Source organism: Lepus europaeus, chromosome 3 (assembly GCF_033115175.1).
Source record: "Lepus europaeus isolate LE1 chromosome 3, mLepTim1.pri, whole genome shotgun sequence".
Classification (NCBI taxonomy): Eukaryota; Metazoa; Chordata; class Mammalia; order Lagomorpha; family Leporidae; genus Lepus; species Lepus europaeus.
The window spans coordinates 106285360-106302247 of record NC_084829.1 but is presented as its reverse complement, the minus strand read 5'-3'; the positions used below and the strand labels follow the sequence as shown (position 1 = coordinate 106302247).

General features: G+C 39.1%; 1 protein-coding gene across 1 annotated transcript in view; it reads right to left on the bottom strand.

Annotated features, from left to right (window-relative positions):
* The window catches only part of AFG1L (AFG1 like ATPase), a 195011-nt gene that overhangs the window by 95861 nt on the left and 82262 nt on the right, over positions 1-16888 (bottom strand). Inside the window, exon 7 of the mRNA XM_062187646.1 lies at positions 6496-6554. Within this exon, the coding sequence (XP_062043630.1) occupies positions 6496-6554 (59 nt within the window). The remainder of the gene's footprint in view (positions 1-6495; positions 6555-16888) is intronic.

Here is a 16888-nt window from a genome sequence, read left to right as displayed (position 1 = left end):
AAACAAAGCTTAAAAACAACCCTCAAAAGAAGCAGACTGGAGTGGATGCTGGAGAACAGTGGGTTAAGCCACAGCTTGAGATCCTATACAGGAGAGTAGGTTGAAGTATCAATTACTCCACTTCTGATCCGGCTCCCTGCCAATGCACCTGGGAAGCAGCAGATGATGGCCCAAGTAACTGAGTTCCTGGGAGTTCTTTGATGTGAGAAACCTGAATGGTATTCCTGGTTGCTGGCTTCTGCCTGACCCAGTCTTGCTGTTGTAGTCATTTGAGTAGTGAATCAGTGGATGGAAAATCTCTCCATCTCTCTTCCTCTTTTCTCTAGAGACACTAATAACATCCATGCAAGAATTAAGAATTAAGGGGTTGATGCTGTGGTGCAGCAGGTAACACCCTGGCCTGAAGCACTGGCATCCCATATGGGCGCCAGTTCAAGACCCAGCAGCTCCACTTTCAATCCAGCTCTCTGCTGTGACCTGGGAAAGCAGAAGAAGATGCCCCAAGTCCTTGGGGCCCTGCACCCATGTGGGAGACCTGGAAGAAGCTCCTGGCTCCTGGCTTTGGATCGGTGCAGCTCCAGCTGTTGCAGCCTACTGTGGGGTAAACCAGCAGATAGAAGACCTCTCTCTCTCTCTCTGCCTCTCCTTCTCTCTCTGTGTAACTCTGACTTTCAAATATATAAATAAATCTAAAAAAAAAAAAAAAGAAAAAAAGAAAGTAGATCATTGTAAAAATTGAGAGGGAATAAGAGAGGAAGGGTGGGAGCATGGGCAGGAGGGAGGGAGGGTAGGAAGTATCACTATGTTCCTAAACCTGTATATCTGAATTACAGGAAATTTGTATACCTCAAATTAAATAAAAAATAATAAAAAAGAACAATAGCCCCCAAAAGACAACTAAAACAAAGTATAAATAAGATCCACAATAAAAATATACAGATTGAGAATAAACACACAAAAAAGAAATGCAGCATCACTAATAACTTGGGAATTTAAATCAAAATCATGATGACATTTTACTTCACACTCATTAGTATGGCTATGATTAAAAAAAAATAACAAATGTTGGTGAGGTTGTGGAGAAACTGGAACCCTTATGCATTGCTAGTAGGAACATAAAATGGAATAGCCACTGTGGAAAACAGGATGGCAGTCTCTCAAAAAAAAGTAAAATGTAATTACAGTATGATCCAGCAATTCCACTTCTGGGTATATACATAAAAGAATTGAAAGCAGGAACTCAACCAGATTTTTGTACATAAATGTTCATAACAGCATTATTCACAACAATGTAAGGTAGAAACAATCCAAATGTCTACTGACAGATGAATGAATAAAGAAAATATGGCATACACACACACATACACACACACACACGCACACACACAACAATGGAATACTTTTAAGCCATAAAAAGGAATGGAATTCTGACAGATTCTGACATGTGGTTAAATCTTGAAGATATTATGCTAAATCAAATGAGACAGAGGACAAATATTATATTTTTCAATTTTTGATACCTAGAAAAGACAAATTTATAGAGACAGAAAGTCAAATGGTGGCCATCAGGAGTTGGGAGAAAAAGATTTATTTAATGAGTAACAGTTTCAAACAGCTATTTGGTAATATGAGAAATCTGGAGATGGAAGGTAATGATGAATATACTTAATGTCACTTAATACTTAAAAATGGTTCAATAGTAAATTTTATGTTATGTATATTTTACCAGAATCAAAAGTTTGATTACAAAAATAAGATCCAAAATTTCATGACAAATTACAAAAATATTCAAGTTTCAATTGAAAAATAACTCAAACCAAAAACAAAGATCGCAAACTGGATGTAAAATGACAACCAATAGATGATTATGGCAAGAGGAAGAGATGCTAGAATTATATGATAAAGATTTAAAGACGTCTTGATAAAAATGCTTTGAGGGCAGTCAGCATTGTGACACAGAGGGGTCAGCCCTCACCTCCCTGCTAATGCACCTGGAAAAGCAGCAGAAGATGGCCCAAGTGTTTGGGTCCTGCCACCCATATGGGATACCTGGATGGAGTTCCAGGCTCCCAGCTTTGGCTTGGTCCAGTCACAGCCATTGCAGCCATTTGGGAAGTGAACCAGTAGATGGAAGATCTCTCTCTCTCTCTCTCTCTCTCTCTCTCTCTCTCTCTCTCTCTCTCTTTCTTTCTCTTTCCCTTTCTCTCTCTGTTACTCTATCTTTCAAACAAATAAAAAATAAATCTCTTGGGGCCAGTGTTGTGATACAGCAGGTTAAAGCCCCAGCCTAAAGCACCGGCATCCCAAATGGGTACTGGTTCAAGTCCTGACTGCTCCACTTCCAATCCAGCTCTCTGCTATGGCCTAGGAAAGCAGTAGAAGATGGCCCAAGTGCTTGGGCCCCTACACCCACATGGGAGACCCAGAAGAAGCTCCTGGATCCTGGCTTTGGATCGGCTCAACTCTGACCATTGCAGCCATTTGGGGAGTGAACTAGCAAATGGAAGATCTCTCTCTCTCTCTATTCCTCTCTCCCTCTCTCTGTGTCTACCTCTCTCTGTAACTCTGTCAAATAAATAAAATAAATCTAAATAAATAAATAGATAAATCTCTTTAAAATGCTTTAACAGGCAGTTATGAATATAGTAGAAACGAAAAACTTTACTGCTTAATGATTTTAAAAGTTCCATTCACAAGCAACATTTAATCAGTTAAAATTTGTATGCAACCTATAACCTCTAAATATGTACAGAATTATAAGAAAAATAAACAAATTTACAATCATACTGGGAGATGTTTTCTACAAGGCTCCCTGTAAATGATGAGAAAAGAATATAAGAACGATGATTTGAATGCTATAATTAAAAGCCTTATCTGATTATGAAGTGTATAGCATAATACACTACTGGAGAGTACTCACTACTTTAAATAATAAAAAGAATATTTGTAAAAATTGTCTACATGCTAGACATAAAAGTAAATTTGAACAAACTTGTCAGACTGTAGACATAGCATATTCTGTCATCACAGTGGAACCAAGCATTTGTTAAGGAAACTATACTTTGTGTATTTGTTGGAAAATTACACTATACCTCATAAAAACACATAAGTATTATATGTTCATCAAAATGGTTTTTTTTAAAGGTTTATTTATGTTTATTTGAAAGTCTGAATTACAGAGAGAAAGGGAGGGCGAGACAGAGAGAGACAGATCTTCCATCACTCCCCAGATGGCAGCAACGACCAGGGCTGGGTCAGGCCAAAGCCGGGAGTTTCTTGTGGGTCTCCCACATGGGTGCAGGGGCCTGAAGTCATCTTCTGCTGCTTTCCCAGGAGTATTAGTAGGGAGCTGGATTGGAAGTGGAGCATCCAGGGCTTGAACTAGTATCATTTGGGATGCCGAAGTCACAGGCAGTGGCTTAACCCACTGTAACACAACACCTGCCCCAATCAAAAGTTTTAAACAGGAGGGTGTTGGGCACAGCAGTTAGGCTGCCAGCTGAGACACTCACATCTCATTCCGAGTGACTGGTTCAAGTCCCAGCTTAGCTCCCAACTCCAGCTTCCAACTAGTACAAACCCGAGGAGGCAGCAGGGGAAGGCTTAAGTACTTGGGTCCCTGCCACGAACACGGGAAGCTTGGATTGAGTTCCTAGCCCTTGGCTATTGCCAGGCCCAGCCACGACCATTGCAGGCATTTAGGGAATGAACCAGCAGCCAGAAATGCTTTCTGTCTCACTAACTCTCTCTTTCTGGAATAAATGTTTAGAAAATGTAAATGATAGAAATCTTAAGATATCAGAAAAAATAACAAAATGATAAACAGAAAATCCTCCTAGGTTTAGAAATAGGGGAACATACTTCTAGATAGCCCCTGAGCTAAAGAAATCACAATGCAAATTAGAAAATATTTTGAATTTAATGATGATAAAAAAAATACTAACTATCAAAACTTTATGGAGGGGGTGGGCATTTATCATGGCAGTTAAGATGCTCCGTCCTACATCAGAGTACTTGGGTTCAGCATCCAGCTCCAGCTCTTGACTCCAGCTTCCTGCTCATATCTACCCTGGGAGGCAGCAATGAGTCCCGGCCACCTATGTCTGGATTGAGTTCCTGGCCCCAGCTTCTGCCTGCCCAACTAAAGCCATTGCAGGCTTTTAGGGAACAAACCAACAGATGGGGGCGCTCACGAGCTCACCCTCTCATGCACTCTCTCTCCCCCTCTCGCTGGTTTTTCAAATAAATAAATCAAATTAATTTAACCTTTAAAACTTCATGGATGCAATTAAAGCAATACGAGAGGGAAATATACAACCTTAAATGCATTTAGGAAAGAAGGTTGAAATGAGATAAAAATTAATCTCAGCAAATTAGAAAACGAACAGCAAACTAAACTCCAGAGCGTGCAAGAGAGGAATCTCCCTGTTTTGCTTTCCTTCTCTTTTGCTTTGCTCTGCTTTGCTTTGTTGCAGGGACTGCGGAGATGCCCCTCAGCAATTTCTATACCCCTCCAGTTCCAAGGCTTTTGCTTTTGATTTTTAAAAAATTACGGTAAAATAAACATAAAATTTGCCATTTTAATCATTTTTACCCACATAATTCAGTGACATTGAGTACATTCACAATGCTGAGCAGGCACCACCACCATTCATTTCCAGAACTTCCCTGACCCTGAACAGCAACTCTTGTACCCATCAAATAACTCCCTTTCTCCTCCCAGGCCCTGGGGACCTGGATTCCACTTTCTGGCTCTAGGAATTTGTCTTTTCTAGGCACTTTGTGTAAGTTGATCATTTATTTGTCCTTTTGTGTTTAGCTTATTTCACTTAGCATGATGTTTCCAAGGCTATTTGTATTATAAGACATGTAAGGATTTCATTCCCATCTTGTGGAAGAATAATCACCCATTTTATGTATACATAATAACGTATTTATTCACTTATTGATGGACCTCAAGGTACCCACCCTTTTAGTACCACTAAATTATGACTTGGGGATTTAACTCTCTGCTTGAGCTTGGAAGCCATATCCTATTCAAACCATAGTACTGGCCACACAGGGAAAAAAAAAAAAAAAATGTATAGCTACAAAGTCCCTTGAGAATCTCTTGATTTATTTCATTCTTCAAGACTTCTGTCTTTATATCTGTGTATTTTGTGCTATAAGGAGACACTATTTTTAGCATTTCTTTTTCTTAGTTTCCTTTTCTTAGTTTCCTTGTATGTATTAAAGTATCTGGATATGCCATCTTACTTTAGATTTCTAGTGTGGAGAAAAAGCTGCAAAACGACCTTCTCCCCAAATTCAAAACATGAAAATAAGCAAAAAAAAAATCACTAACAGCAAAAAGCTTCCAAAAGTACTTTCCCCTACATCTATAAATATCTCAGAAAAAAATGAAATCCTTCGGAACCTAAAATTGTTCAAGGAAACAGATGTGTTAATTCCCCTAAGTATAGCATAGGGAATAAAGTTTGGCACTAACAATAATTCTAGTTTAAAATATGTGTAGAAAAGATTGCCTACATCTTTAGAATATCTGGAGATAAAGTATTTTAACTGCTCCTTCTTGGTAAGAATTTATGAAGTTTTAAGTTTTTTTATTTTAGAAAAATACTTTAGTCTGTCTTCAGATATGCCGACATGAGCTGGCAAAAATTATGTTCCTAAAATTACAAAAATTAAATTTTGGCACATAATTATGCTTCTTTTTGGTACCCACTATACATGTTGCTTTCTGGTATATGTGCATATACTATATCCTCAATTAGATTATAGTAATGGCCTATTTAATAATCACATTACCCATTATGCCTCATGTAGCACTTTGCACATAGTAGGTTCTCAAAAATTATTGGTAGAATGTGGAAGTATATTGAATAATGATGCAAAGATTACTTAGAATTAACAGTAAAAAAGGAGACTATTTTATCCTTAATCATATTGTAATGAAGACTATTTTAAACTCCATGCAGTGATGACACACACAAATATTTGAACTATTTAGGTGCCTCAACTTGACATAATTTTATGATAACTCGATGGCAATCACATTTAAATATATTAGAATATTTTTGTAATAATGCTACTCTACAATAGCAACTTCAATAGCTGGGAAAACATGCTAATGACCATTAACCTGAAGGAAACAGGGAACATGAAACATTTTTTTCCAGAAATAAATGTATAAGTTTAAACATTCCACTATAATATTTATGAGTAAATCTTAAATTAAAATTTTTAAAATACAAACTATCAAGTGTTTCAGGTAGACAATAACTTAGACTAGGTTTTGTAATTTTTATCATGCACAAATGGATACACAGTACATAAAAAAGATTGTTTTCTCCTTTAGTGCCTGTGCCTAGTGTTATCTGTCCAAATGTCACAATGAATTCTGCTTGAACCCAAGGCCAAGGTAGTTCAGTAGAGTCTTCGACTGGCAGCCAATCTGATGTCAATCAACAAACCCAAGTGTGTGAATTTTCTTACCTTCAGGACAGCTATAAATGGTACGAAGTTAGCTCTTTGGAGTCCATTTTTATAGAGATCTGAAAGGAAATACTAGTATTAGCTTTGTGCTTAGTTTAAATCATCTGCTAGTTTACTCTTTACTCCTACAAATAAAGCTTTCTACTGATTAAAAAAAAAAAAAAGAAAGGAGCCAAAATAAATAAATAAATAACTCAAAGTGATTTCTATTCAGGTACTATGCAAAATTCAATATAATTTTAATAAGAGAAAAAAGTAGCAGTCACAGAAAGAAAATCAACAGGCATTCCATCAAATTAGTTTCCACTGTATTAAGAAACAAGGAGAGGTTGGCATCGTGGCCTAGCAGGTTAGCTTGCCAGTTCTAATGCTGGCATCCCATATGGGTACCAGTTTCTGTCCTGGCTGCTCCACTTCCAATCCAGCTCTCCGCTAAGGTTGCCTGGGAAAGCAGCAGAAGATGACCCAAGTGCTTGGGCCCCTGCACACAACGTGGGAGACCCAGAAGAAACTCCTGGCTCCTAGTTTCAGCCTGCCCAGCTCTGGCTATTGTGGCCATTTGGAGAATGAACCAAATCGTTCTTTTTCTCTCCATCCCTCTCTCTCTCTCTGTAACTGCGCTTTCACATAAATAAAAATATAAATCTTTGAAAAAAAAAAAGAAAAAAGAAACAATGAAATAATTTGGAAGATATCATTTACAAAATCCTAAATCAATAACCCAACATAAAAAAGATGATATATTTAAAAGTATTTAATACTTGAATACATGAATAGGATTCTACTGGGAAAGGAATTCTTCACTCAGATTATAATAAGAAGTTCTAAGTAAAGAATTAAAAGTTATAGAATAAGAATATCCTCTTTAGAAAACACATCAAAAGACAAAACTGTGATGTGTACCAAGGTTACATATTTGATATCAAGGAAGAGAAATCTCTCTTTACTTTAAATGAAATGGCCTAAAAATTAAAACTCTATTCTTAAATTGGAAATGTAAACAAGTAAGGTGTCTTTTAATATATATATGCCAAAGTATATCTTCGTTCACACACACACACAAACACACACTATACACACACAAACGCACTTACTGTCAAAGACAAACAAGCAGAAATGACCAACAGATACTAAGCTTTGTTCATTTTTCTTTGAAAAGGAAACTTCACGGAAAATTCTTCCAAGAGTTTGAAATATTATTGCATAAAAAACATTCCTTTTAGAAGTTACTGTAAATTTTCAGTTTTTTAAGTAAAAAAAAATGGGGAACAATAAAAAGTTTTTTCACTAATAAAAGACACAAATTAGATTTTGTTACAATTTTGTCTTAAGTATGGCATTAGAGGATCTTTCCTATATTTCCTTGTTTAGAGAAAACTTGATAACTATGATAGACTTACTGCCACATTTACTTATGGAAAGAAAATATGGTCATTAGGAAACATTTATTCTCTTTAGAAAAATAGTCATCATAACATCATTACAGTGAAGAAAGTATTTGCATAAGCTCTTTGGTTAATTAAGGACTAGAGGTTTCAATTTAGTTACATTTAAAATTTTTATTTAGGGGTATTATAAAAGGTAAGATAATGCTGGCCAGGCTGTTAGGATTTCAAAATTCAAAATGAGATCTTTTCTTTCTCATAATCAGTACCTCTAGTGAGTAAAATGCAGGAAATGAGCTTAAAGTTAAGTATTTCCATAGTCTTCCCTAATTATCAAGCTGCTGGGAAAGGTGCCTGAGACATCGCTGCATGCTCAGAGGTGATAGCCATGACTTCCAGGAGGTGGCAAAATTGAAAACAAGATTAAAACACATTCAATGCTCACACCAGCTGAAGACTTCAGCTTTCTTTGTAATGGTGAAAAACTGAGAGCAGTCCAAATGTCCATCCTTAGGTGACTAGGTAACCAAATTGTAGCACATCTCTACAGTGACAAGTGACTCAGCGATAAAAGGGATAAATGACTCGGTCACACAACAAGACAGATGAATCTCACATAGTTACACGGGCTAAAAGAAGCCAGACCTGAACAATAAATGCATACTGTATGATTCCACTTACATAACACTCTTAAAAAGCAACATAATCTACAGCAATGGCAAATCAGTGATGGCCGGGGGGAAGGGATGGCAGGGTCGGCATGAGAGAGGAAGAAAGGGCACATCACCTGGGGGCGATGGCAATGCTCACCACGCTGACTATGATGATGGTTTCACAGATATGTACCTATGCCAATATTTCTTTAACCACGTGCTTTAAATGTGTACCATTTATCATATAAATTATTTCTCAATGAGCTCTCAAAAATTTTACTGGAAAAAAAAATACACATGATTGTTATAGAACTAAAGCTAAGGTATTACACCATTTTTCCTCTTAAAAACTTTGCCATAGACCACAGCATGGCTTGAAATGCTATGTCTGCATGATAATTTAAAATGGAAATTTTAAACTTTGCACTCCAAAAGCCTATTTGGATTTTTTTGCACTGTTTTGTGTAATGCAGAATAATGATTTTATTTCTACTGCACTGTAGATCCTAACATTATGTATCTTTATTTTCATATTGTACAGTAATTTTACTTTAAATTATTAAATAGGCTATTTTATTTATTTCAAATGCAGTTGTATTTGGTTCTAATTATTGAACTGTCTGTGCACTGTATGTAGCAAGCATTTTTGATCTATTGTACACAAGTGGAAAGGGTATTAGAAGTGTAACTGTGCTATTATTTCAATAAAGACCTCTTGACACCTAAAAAAAAAAAAATGAACATTTACATCAAGGCAGCCTTTGGTCTTATTTGTAGAGTCGCATTATTCCGTGTATTCATACGTTTCTGAGATGCAGCTGAAAGCAGGCACCTTTCAGTATGTTAACGACAATGAGAGATGGGAAGGCCCAAGGCCGGCGCCGTGGCTTAACAGGCTAATCCTCCACCTTGCGGCGCAAGCACACCAGGTTCTAGTCCCCGTTGGGGCGCCGGATTCTATCCCGGTTGCCCCTCTTCCAGGCCAGCTCTCTGCTATGGCCCTGCACCCGCATGGGAGACCAGGAGAAGCGCCTGGCTCCTGGCTTCGGATCAGCGCGATGCGCCGGCCACAGTGGCCATTGGAGGGTGAACCAACGGCAAGAAGGAAGACCTTTCTCTCTGTCTCTCTCTCTCTCTCTCACTATCCACTCTGCCTGTCAAAAAAAAAAAAAAAAGTAAGCCGGCGCCGCGGCTCACTAGGCTAATCCTCCGCCTTGCGGCACCGGCACACCGGGTTCTAGTCCCGGTCGGGGCACCGATCCTGTCCCGGTTGCCCCTCTTCCAGGCCAGCTCTCTGCTGTGGCCAGGGAGTGCAGTGGAGGATGGTCCAAGTCCTTGGGCCCTGCACCCCATGGGAGACCAGGAGAAGCACCTGGCTCCTGCCATCGGATCAGTGCGGTGCGCCGGCCGCAGCGTGCTACCGCGGCGGCCATTGGAGGGTGAACCAACGGCAAAAGGAAGACCTTTCTCTCTGTCTCTCTCTCACTGTCCACTCTGCCTGTCAAAAATAAAAAAAAAAAAAAAAAGTAAGGCCCACTTGGAAATACTCTTGATTAAGAGATGTCCACTCATCAGCAAAGTTAAAGCAGAATAACAATGCCTTTCTGCCTTAAGAACTTAATTTTAAAGGCTTAACTTTTTAAAAATTAGCCTTTCCAAAGGTATATAATTCAAAACTTTCTGCTCTGAAAAGTATTTTCCAAACAGAATTCTAAATAGAAATCATTTGGCTTAAAAACCTTTAGGATTTTATAGGACTCTTAAGTGAAAAAAGATTGTACTCATTAAATTGAAGAGTTTTTCTGCAATTCAAATATTATGCTAATTATCAATGCAATTGCTCCATCTCCTGAGATGTTATTTAGCTACCAAAATTTTTAATATTAGTTGTTTAACGTTATTTTTCTTAGACATAAAGATTTTAAAAATACATTCATATCAACATTTGTCATTATTTACTAAATACTATTTAAAAATTCAGCAGTTCATGCCTAGGAATTTTTTAATGATCTCTAAACAGAGAACACTTGGCCATATGAGATAGAGTACTGGAATTACAGGGCACTCATTTTGTAGAGAATGGTATAAGGACCTCTAAACCCTCGACAGCGAATAACTAGAACAATACTTACAGATGAAATACATGCAAAGAGGATTTGTAAAGTAATTACAAGTACCTACATAAATACTTTAGAGATGCACATGACTGGGCAGATCTCTTCCTTAAAACTCTAAGTATCAGGACAAGAGGGTGAATGATGCTTATTTATCTATGAACACACCAGCTGAGAGTAAGAAAACTTTTAAGACAATTAAAAAGTTTTTCTATAAATTAACAAAATAACTATATGCTTTTATGGATCCATAGAAATCTGATTTATCCCTCCAGGAGGTTCTTATTTTATTATAGGTTAAAAAGAAAAGTGCACCGTTAGACCACTTAAGCAACAACAGCTACTTAGCTTCTTTAGAAGGGGAGGGGCTGGTATGGCATAGAGGGTACAGCTGCCACTTGTGAAGCTGGCATCCCGTTAGGGCACCAGCTCGTGTCCCAGTAGCTACACTTCCAATCCAGCTCCATGCTATCGAGCCTGGGAAAGCAGCAGAGGATAGCCCAAGTGCTTGAACCCCTGCCACCCACATGGGAGAGCCAGATGGAGCTCCTCACTCCTGGCTCTGGCTTGGCCCAGCCATGGCTACTGCAGCCATCTGGGGAGTGAGCCGACGGTCAGGAGATTCATTCTCTCTCTCTCTCTCTCCCTCTTTCTGCAACCCTATCAAATAAATAAATAAATCTTTAAAAAATAAAAACAAAAAAGAACTAAAGTTCAAATAATATTTTACTAAATCTATCTGTAGATAATATAGCTAATTAAATGTTCCCATATGATATTTAAATTTGATAATCTTTTCAACCTTCATTCATGAATGTCTACTATATACATCTGCACCAAAATGACTGCTAAAGGCAAAAGATAAAATGAGGAATAAAGACAGAATAACTATAAGCCTGGCAATTTTCTAGGCACTGTACACAAATCATAATAATCCTGCAAAGGATCTTTTACCTCCATTTTACAGATAAAGAAACAAATAGAGTTTTTTTTTTTTATTTTTGGACAGGCAGAGTGGACAGTGAGAGAGAGAGACAGAGAGAAAGGTCTTCCTTTGCCATTGGTTCACCCTCCAATGGCAGCTATGGCCAGCGTGCTGCAGCCGGTGCACCACGCTGATCTGAAGGCAGGAGCCAGTTGCTTCTCCTGGTCTCCCATGGGGTGCAGGGCCCAAGCACTTGGGCCATCCTCCACTGCACTCCCAGGCCATAGCAGAGAGCTGGCCTGGAAGAGGGGCAAACGGGATAGAATCTGGTGCCCCGACCAGGACTAGAACCTTGTGTGCCGGCACTGCAAGGCAGAGGATTAGCCTACTGAGCCATGGCACTGGCCGAAACAAATAGAGTTTTAAGAATAATTTGCTGGGATTGGGCATTTGGCCTGATGGTTAATACACACATTTCCCCCATCAAAGTACCTAGGTTCCATACCAACCTCTAGCTAGTAACTGGGTTCCTATCATCCACGTGGGAGATCTGGATTGTGTTCCTAGCTCCTGGCTTCAGCTACAGCTCAGCTCCAGCTCTTAGAGGCATTTAGGGAGTTAATAGGAAGATGAGAGCTTGCTCTTGTCTGTGCCTCTCCGTCCTTCTGCCTCAACTAAATAAAAGTTTTTACATAAAAATACTAATGTTGTTGTTGAGTTTCTTATGCATTTTATAGATTCTGGATATTAATCTTTTATCAGTTGCAGAGTTTGCAAATATTTTCTCCTATTCTGTCAATGCCTTCTTAACTTTGTTGAGTATTCTCTCTGCAGTGCAGAAGCTTCTTAGCTTGATGTAATCCCATTTGTCTATTTTTGCTTTTATTGCCTATGCTTCTGGGATCTTTTCCAAGAAGTCTTTGTCAACACCATTGTCTTACAGAGTTTCCCCAATATTCTCCTCTAGTAATTTGATGATATCAGGTCACCTATTTAGATCCTTAATCCAGAAACAATCCAGTTAAGAAATGGGCAAAGCATTTAAACAGGCATGTTTCAAAACTCAAATGGCCAACATTTTTTTGTACTCTGTTGGCTACCACAAATCAGGGAAAACATGATATTTGTCTTTTTAGAACTGGTTTATTTCACTAGGCTTTCAGTTGCATCCATTTTGTTGCAAAACAGGATTTCATTCTTTTTCACATGAAAAAAGGCTCAGGATCACTAGTCATCAGGGAGATGCAAATCAAAACCACAATGAGGCTTCACCTCAACCCAGTCAGAATGATGCTCATGCAGAAATCAACAAACAATAAATGCTGGTGAGGATATGGGGAAAAAAGCTACCCTAATACACTGTTGGTGGGAATGTAAATTAGTACAGCCATTGTGAAGACAATATGAAGATTCCCCAGAAATCTGAAAGTAGATATACCATATCATCCAGCTATCCCACTCCTGGGAATTTACCCAAATGAAATGAATCAGCATACGAAAGGATGATCTGTACCCCCATGTTTATTGCAGCTCAATTTACAATAGCTAAAATATGGAATCAACCCAGATGTCCGTCAATCTATGACTGCATAAAGTAAATATTGTATATAAACACTATGGACTACTACTCAGCCATGAAAAAGAATGAAATCCTGGCTGGCGCCGCAGCTCACTAGGCTAATCCTCCGCCTGTGGCGCCGGCACCCTGGGTTCTAGTCCTGGTTGGGGTGCCAGATTCTGCCCCGGTTGCTCCTCTTCCAGTCCAGCTCTCTGCTGTGGCCCAGGAGTACAGTGGAGGATGGCCCAAGTGCTTGGGCCCTGCACCGGCATGGGAGACCAGGAGGAAGCACCTGGCTCCTGGCTTCAGATCGGCGCAGTGCACCAACCGTAGCGGCCATTAGGGGAGTGAACCAATGGAAAAGGAAGACCTTTCTCTCTGTCTCTCTCTCTCTCACTGTCTAATTCTGCCTGTCCAAAAAAAAAAAAAAAAGACAAATATCATATGTTTTCCCTGATTTGTGGTAGCCAATGGAGTACAAAAAATGTATTATATATGAGCAAAATTGACATTTTGAGATTTTATTATTATTTATAGCCCTTATCTCTACCATTGAGGAACAGTGTTTTTTTCTTACTATTTGTTGAATTCTTTACTTAGTGGTGGGTTAAGCTTATGATTGTAAAATAAACTGAAAGTATGTCATTGCAAAAATTAAAAGAAAGAATAAAGAAGGAAGGAGGAGGAAGGGTGGGAGTGTCAGTGGTAGGGAGGGTAGGGTGGCAAGTATCAGCATGCTCCTAAATCTGTATATATAAATACATGAAATCTGCTCACCTCATATAAATTTTTAAAGTTGCAAAAAAAGTAAATAAAATTATTATTTTAGACATCCAGAAAAAAATATGAATTTGATGAACTCCTAGCCAGTAATGGACAGACCTTAGCTTAGAACCAAGGATTTTAATGATGCCAAAATCTATAGACTTTTTCAGAACTTTGCTGTGACCAGTAGGCTTACAATGGCTGACAGACGTAACCAGACCACAAAAATAGAATACAAGGTAGAAGGAGACACAACACAGAAACATAATCCACAGAGTAGGAATCTTGTCTCTTTTATGTCAGGGTTCCAAGTCAGGTTTGCAGAGCTAACAAAGGACCTGGACTACATTGAAAAAATGAGCGTGGTGCCACCAAGCAGTGAAGACTGAAGGCTGTCTAGGCAGAGCCTGCACTTAAACATCCCCACTACCGTCTTTTCTAATACTATGGATTCTATTGCTCAAACACCACATTCTCTGCCAAGCTGTCCCTTGAAGCAACTGTGGCAGATAGACTTTTAGAGTGGCTCTCCGTGATCCCTACACCTGGCATTCAGATCATCGTGTAACTACTGGACACAGCAACAAAGGACAGTTATCCCTCAAAACAGGGGACACAAGCAGTGAGATCCACACCAGTCCCAGCCCAGTGCCTGCAGCACATGGACAGGGAACCCAGGCAGAGATGCATGGGAGTCCAGGGAGGCAAAGGCCAACCGAGGACAGGGCGGAGGAGCAGAGAAAAGAGCACAGCCCAGCGAGAGTGCCCTGGAGACCAGCTGAGTGTCCAGGGGGAGGCCCCAGCTGATTACCGGTCAGCACAGTGTGTGAGAAAAAACTACCTGAAACCAGGGAACAAAGTCATCTGACAGTATCAAAGGAAAGCACCCATGGAACTCCTACACGTGGTTAGGAATAGTGTCTAGTCTCACAAATCTAATTGGAAAACTTAATTCACGAGGCATTAGGTAGAGTACTGATTTGCTTCCAAGACTTCCTGGTCCTGCAATACATAAAGAACTAAACTGTTTCTAAGAAAGAGAACAAAGTTCAATATATAGGCAAGCAAAACTATCCACCACTCAACAAGCATCTGGCATCCAATAAACAATGACAAAGCATGCAAAGAAATGAGAAAGTGTGACCCATAATGATTTCTCATCCAAAGAAATAGCCCTAGAAATAACGGAGATAATAAATTCAGAAGGACATTGACACAGTTATTGCTGTATTCCATGTGTTCAAACAGCTAGAGGAAAGACTCACCACACTGGGGCTGGTGCCATGGTGTAGTAGGTTAATCCTCTGCCTACAGTGCTGGCACCTCATATGGGCACTGGTTCTAGTCCTGACTGCTGCTCTTCTAATCCAGCTCTATATAATGGCCTGGGAAAGCAGTAGAAGGTGGCCCAAGTCCTTGGGCCCCCGTGCCCATGTGGGAGACCTGGAAGAAGCTCCTGGCTTCAGATTGGGGCAGCTCCAGACGTTGCGGCCATCTGGGGAGTGAACCAACAAAAGGAAGACCTTTCTCTCTGTCTCTCTCTCTCACTGTCTGTAACTCTACCTCTCAAATAAATAAAATCTTTAAAAAAAAAAAAAAGACTGACCACATTAAACAGATATGGAAAACATAAAAAAGACCCAAGATGACTTCTCATAGATGAAAACTACAATATATGCAAGATAAAAAATATGTTGGATGGGAGCAACAGCAGATTAGACACTGAAGGAGAAAATTTTAGTGATCCCGAAGACGTGGCAAAAGCATCTATCCAAGATAAAGGCCTGAAAAAGAAAAAACAAGAAAAAGGAATAGAGAGAATAGTGAGATGTTGGACAGCTCTAAGTAGCTTAATGCTAGGGGTTTTCAAAAAGTTTGTGGAAATGCATATTATGAAAAAACTGTGAATACATTTCCAAATTTTTCCACCAAAATAAGCTTATCTTTTAATTCCACTTTCCACAAAAATTTTAAATACCCTTAAATAGATATAATTTCAGTCCTCAAAGAGAGGGAAAGAAGGAATAGATAAAAGCATTTCAGGAAATAATGGCCAAATATTTTCCAACTTGAAAATTATAAACATATAGATCTAAGATGTTCAATAAACTCCAACCACAAGAAACATGAAGAAAGTGATAGCAAGGCACATAATCATCAAACTGCTCCAAACTGATGAGAAAAAAAAAAAATCTTATAAGCAGCCAGTGGACAAAGGATACATGTCCATTACATACAGAAGAATAAATAGAAGATTGACAGCAAATTCTTGAAAATAATGCAAGTCAGCCTCTGTATCATTACTGCTTATATCTTTTTACATCCAATTACCTTCAATCCATCTGTGTCTTTGCATTTAAAGTAAGCCCGTAGCATTCTTTTTACCCATTCTGGTATCTCTACCTTTCCATTGAAATGTTTAGTTCACTAACATTTAATTTGCGGGCCTATTATTTTATTATTTGATTTCCTTTATTCCCCTCTGTTCAGACATGTTATAACAATACTTGGGATTTCTGATGCTCTCTCACTTCCATCATCGTTTCTCTTCAATTTGAAGAACTAGTTTCGAAATCTGTCATAGTACAGGTCTGATGGTGATAAAGTCTCTGAATTTTCCTCTTTCTTAGAACATCTTTATTTCATCTTCATTTTCTAAGGAGACTTTCATTGCATATAAAACTCCAAGTTAAGGGGCTGGCATTGTGGTATAGCAGGTAAAAGCTGCCGCTTGCATTGCCAGCATCCCATACGGGTGTCAGTTTGAGAACCCACTACTCCACTTCTGATCCAGCTCTCTGCTATGCCTGAGAAAGCAGTAGAGGATGGCCCAAGTCCTTGGGCTCCTGCACCCAAGTGAAGACCCAGAAGAAACTCCTGGCCCCTGGCTTCAGACCGGTGCAGCTCCGCTCCGGCCGTTGTGGCCAATTGGGGAGTGAACCAGAGGATGGAAGACCTCCCTCTCTCTCTCTCTCTTTCTCTCTGCTTCTCCT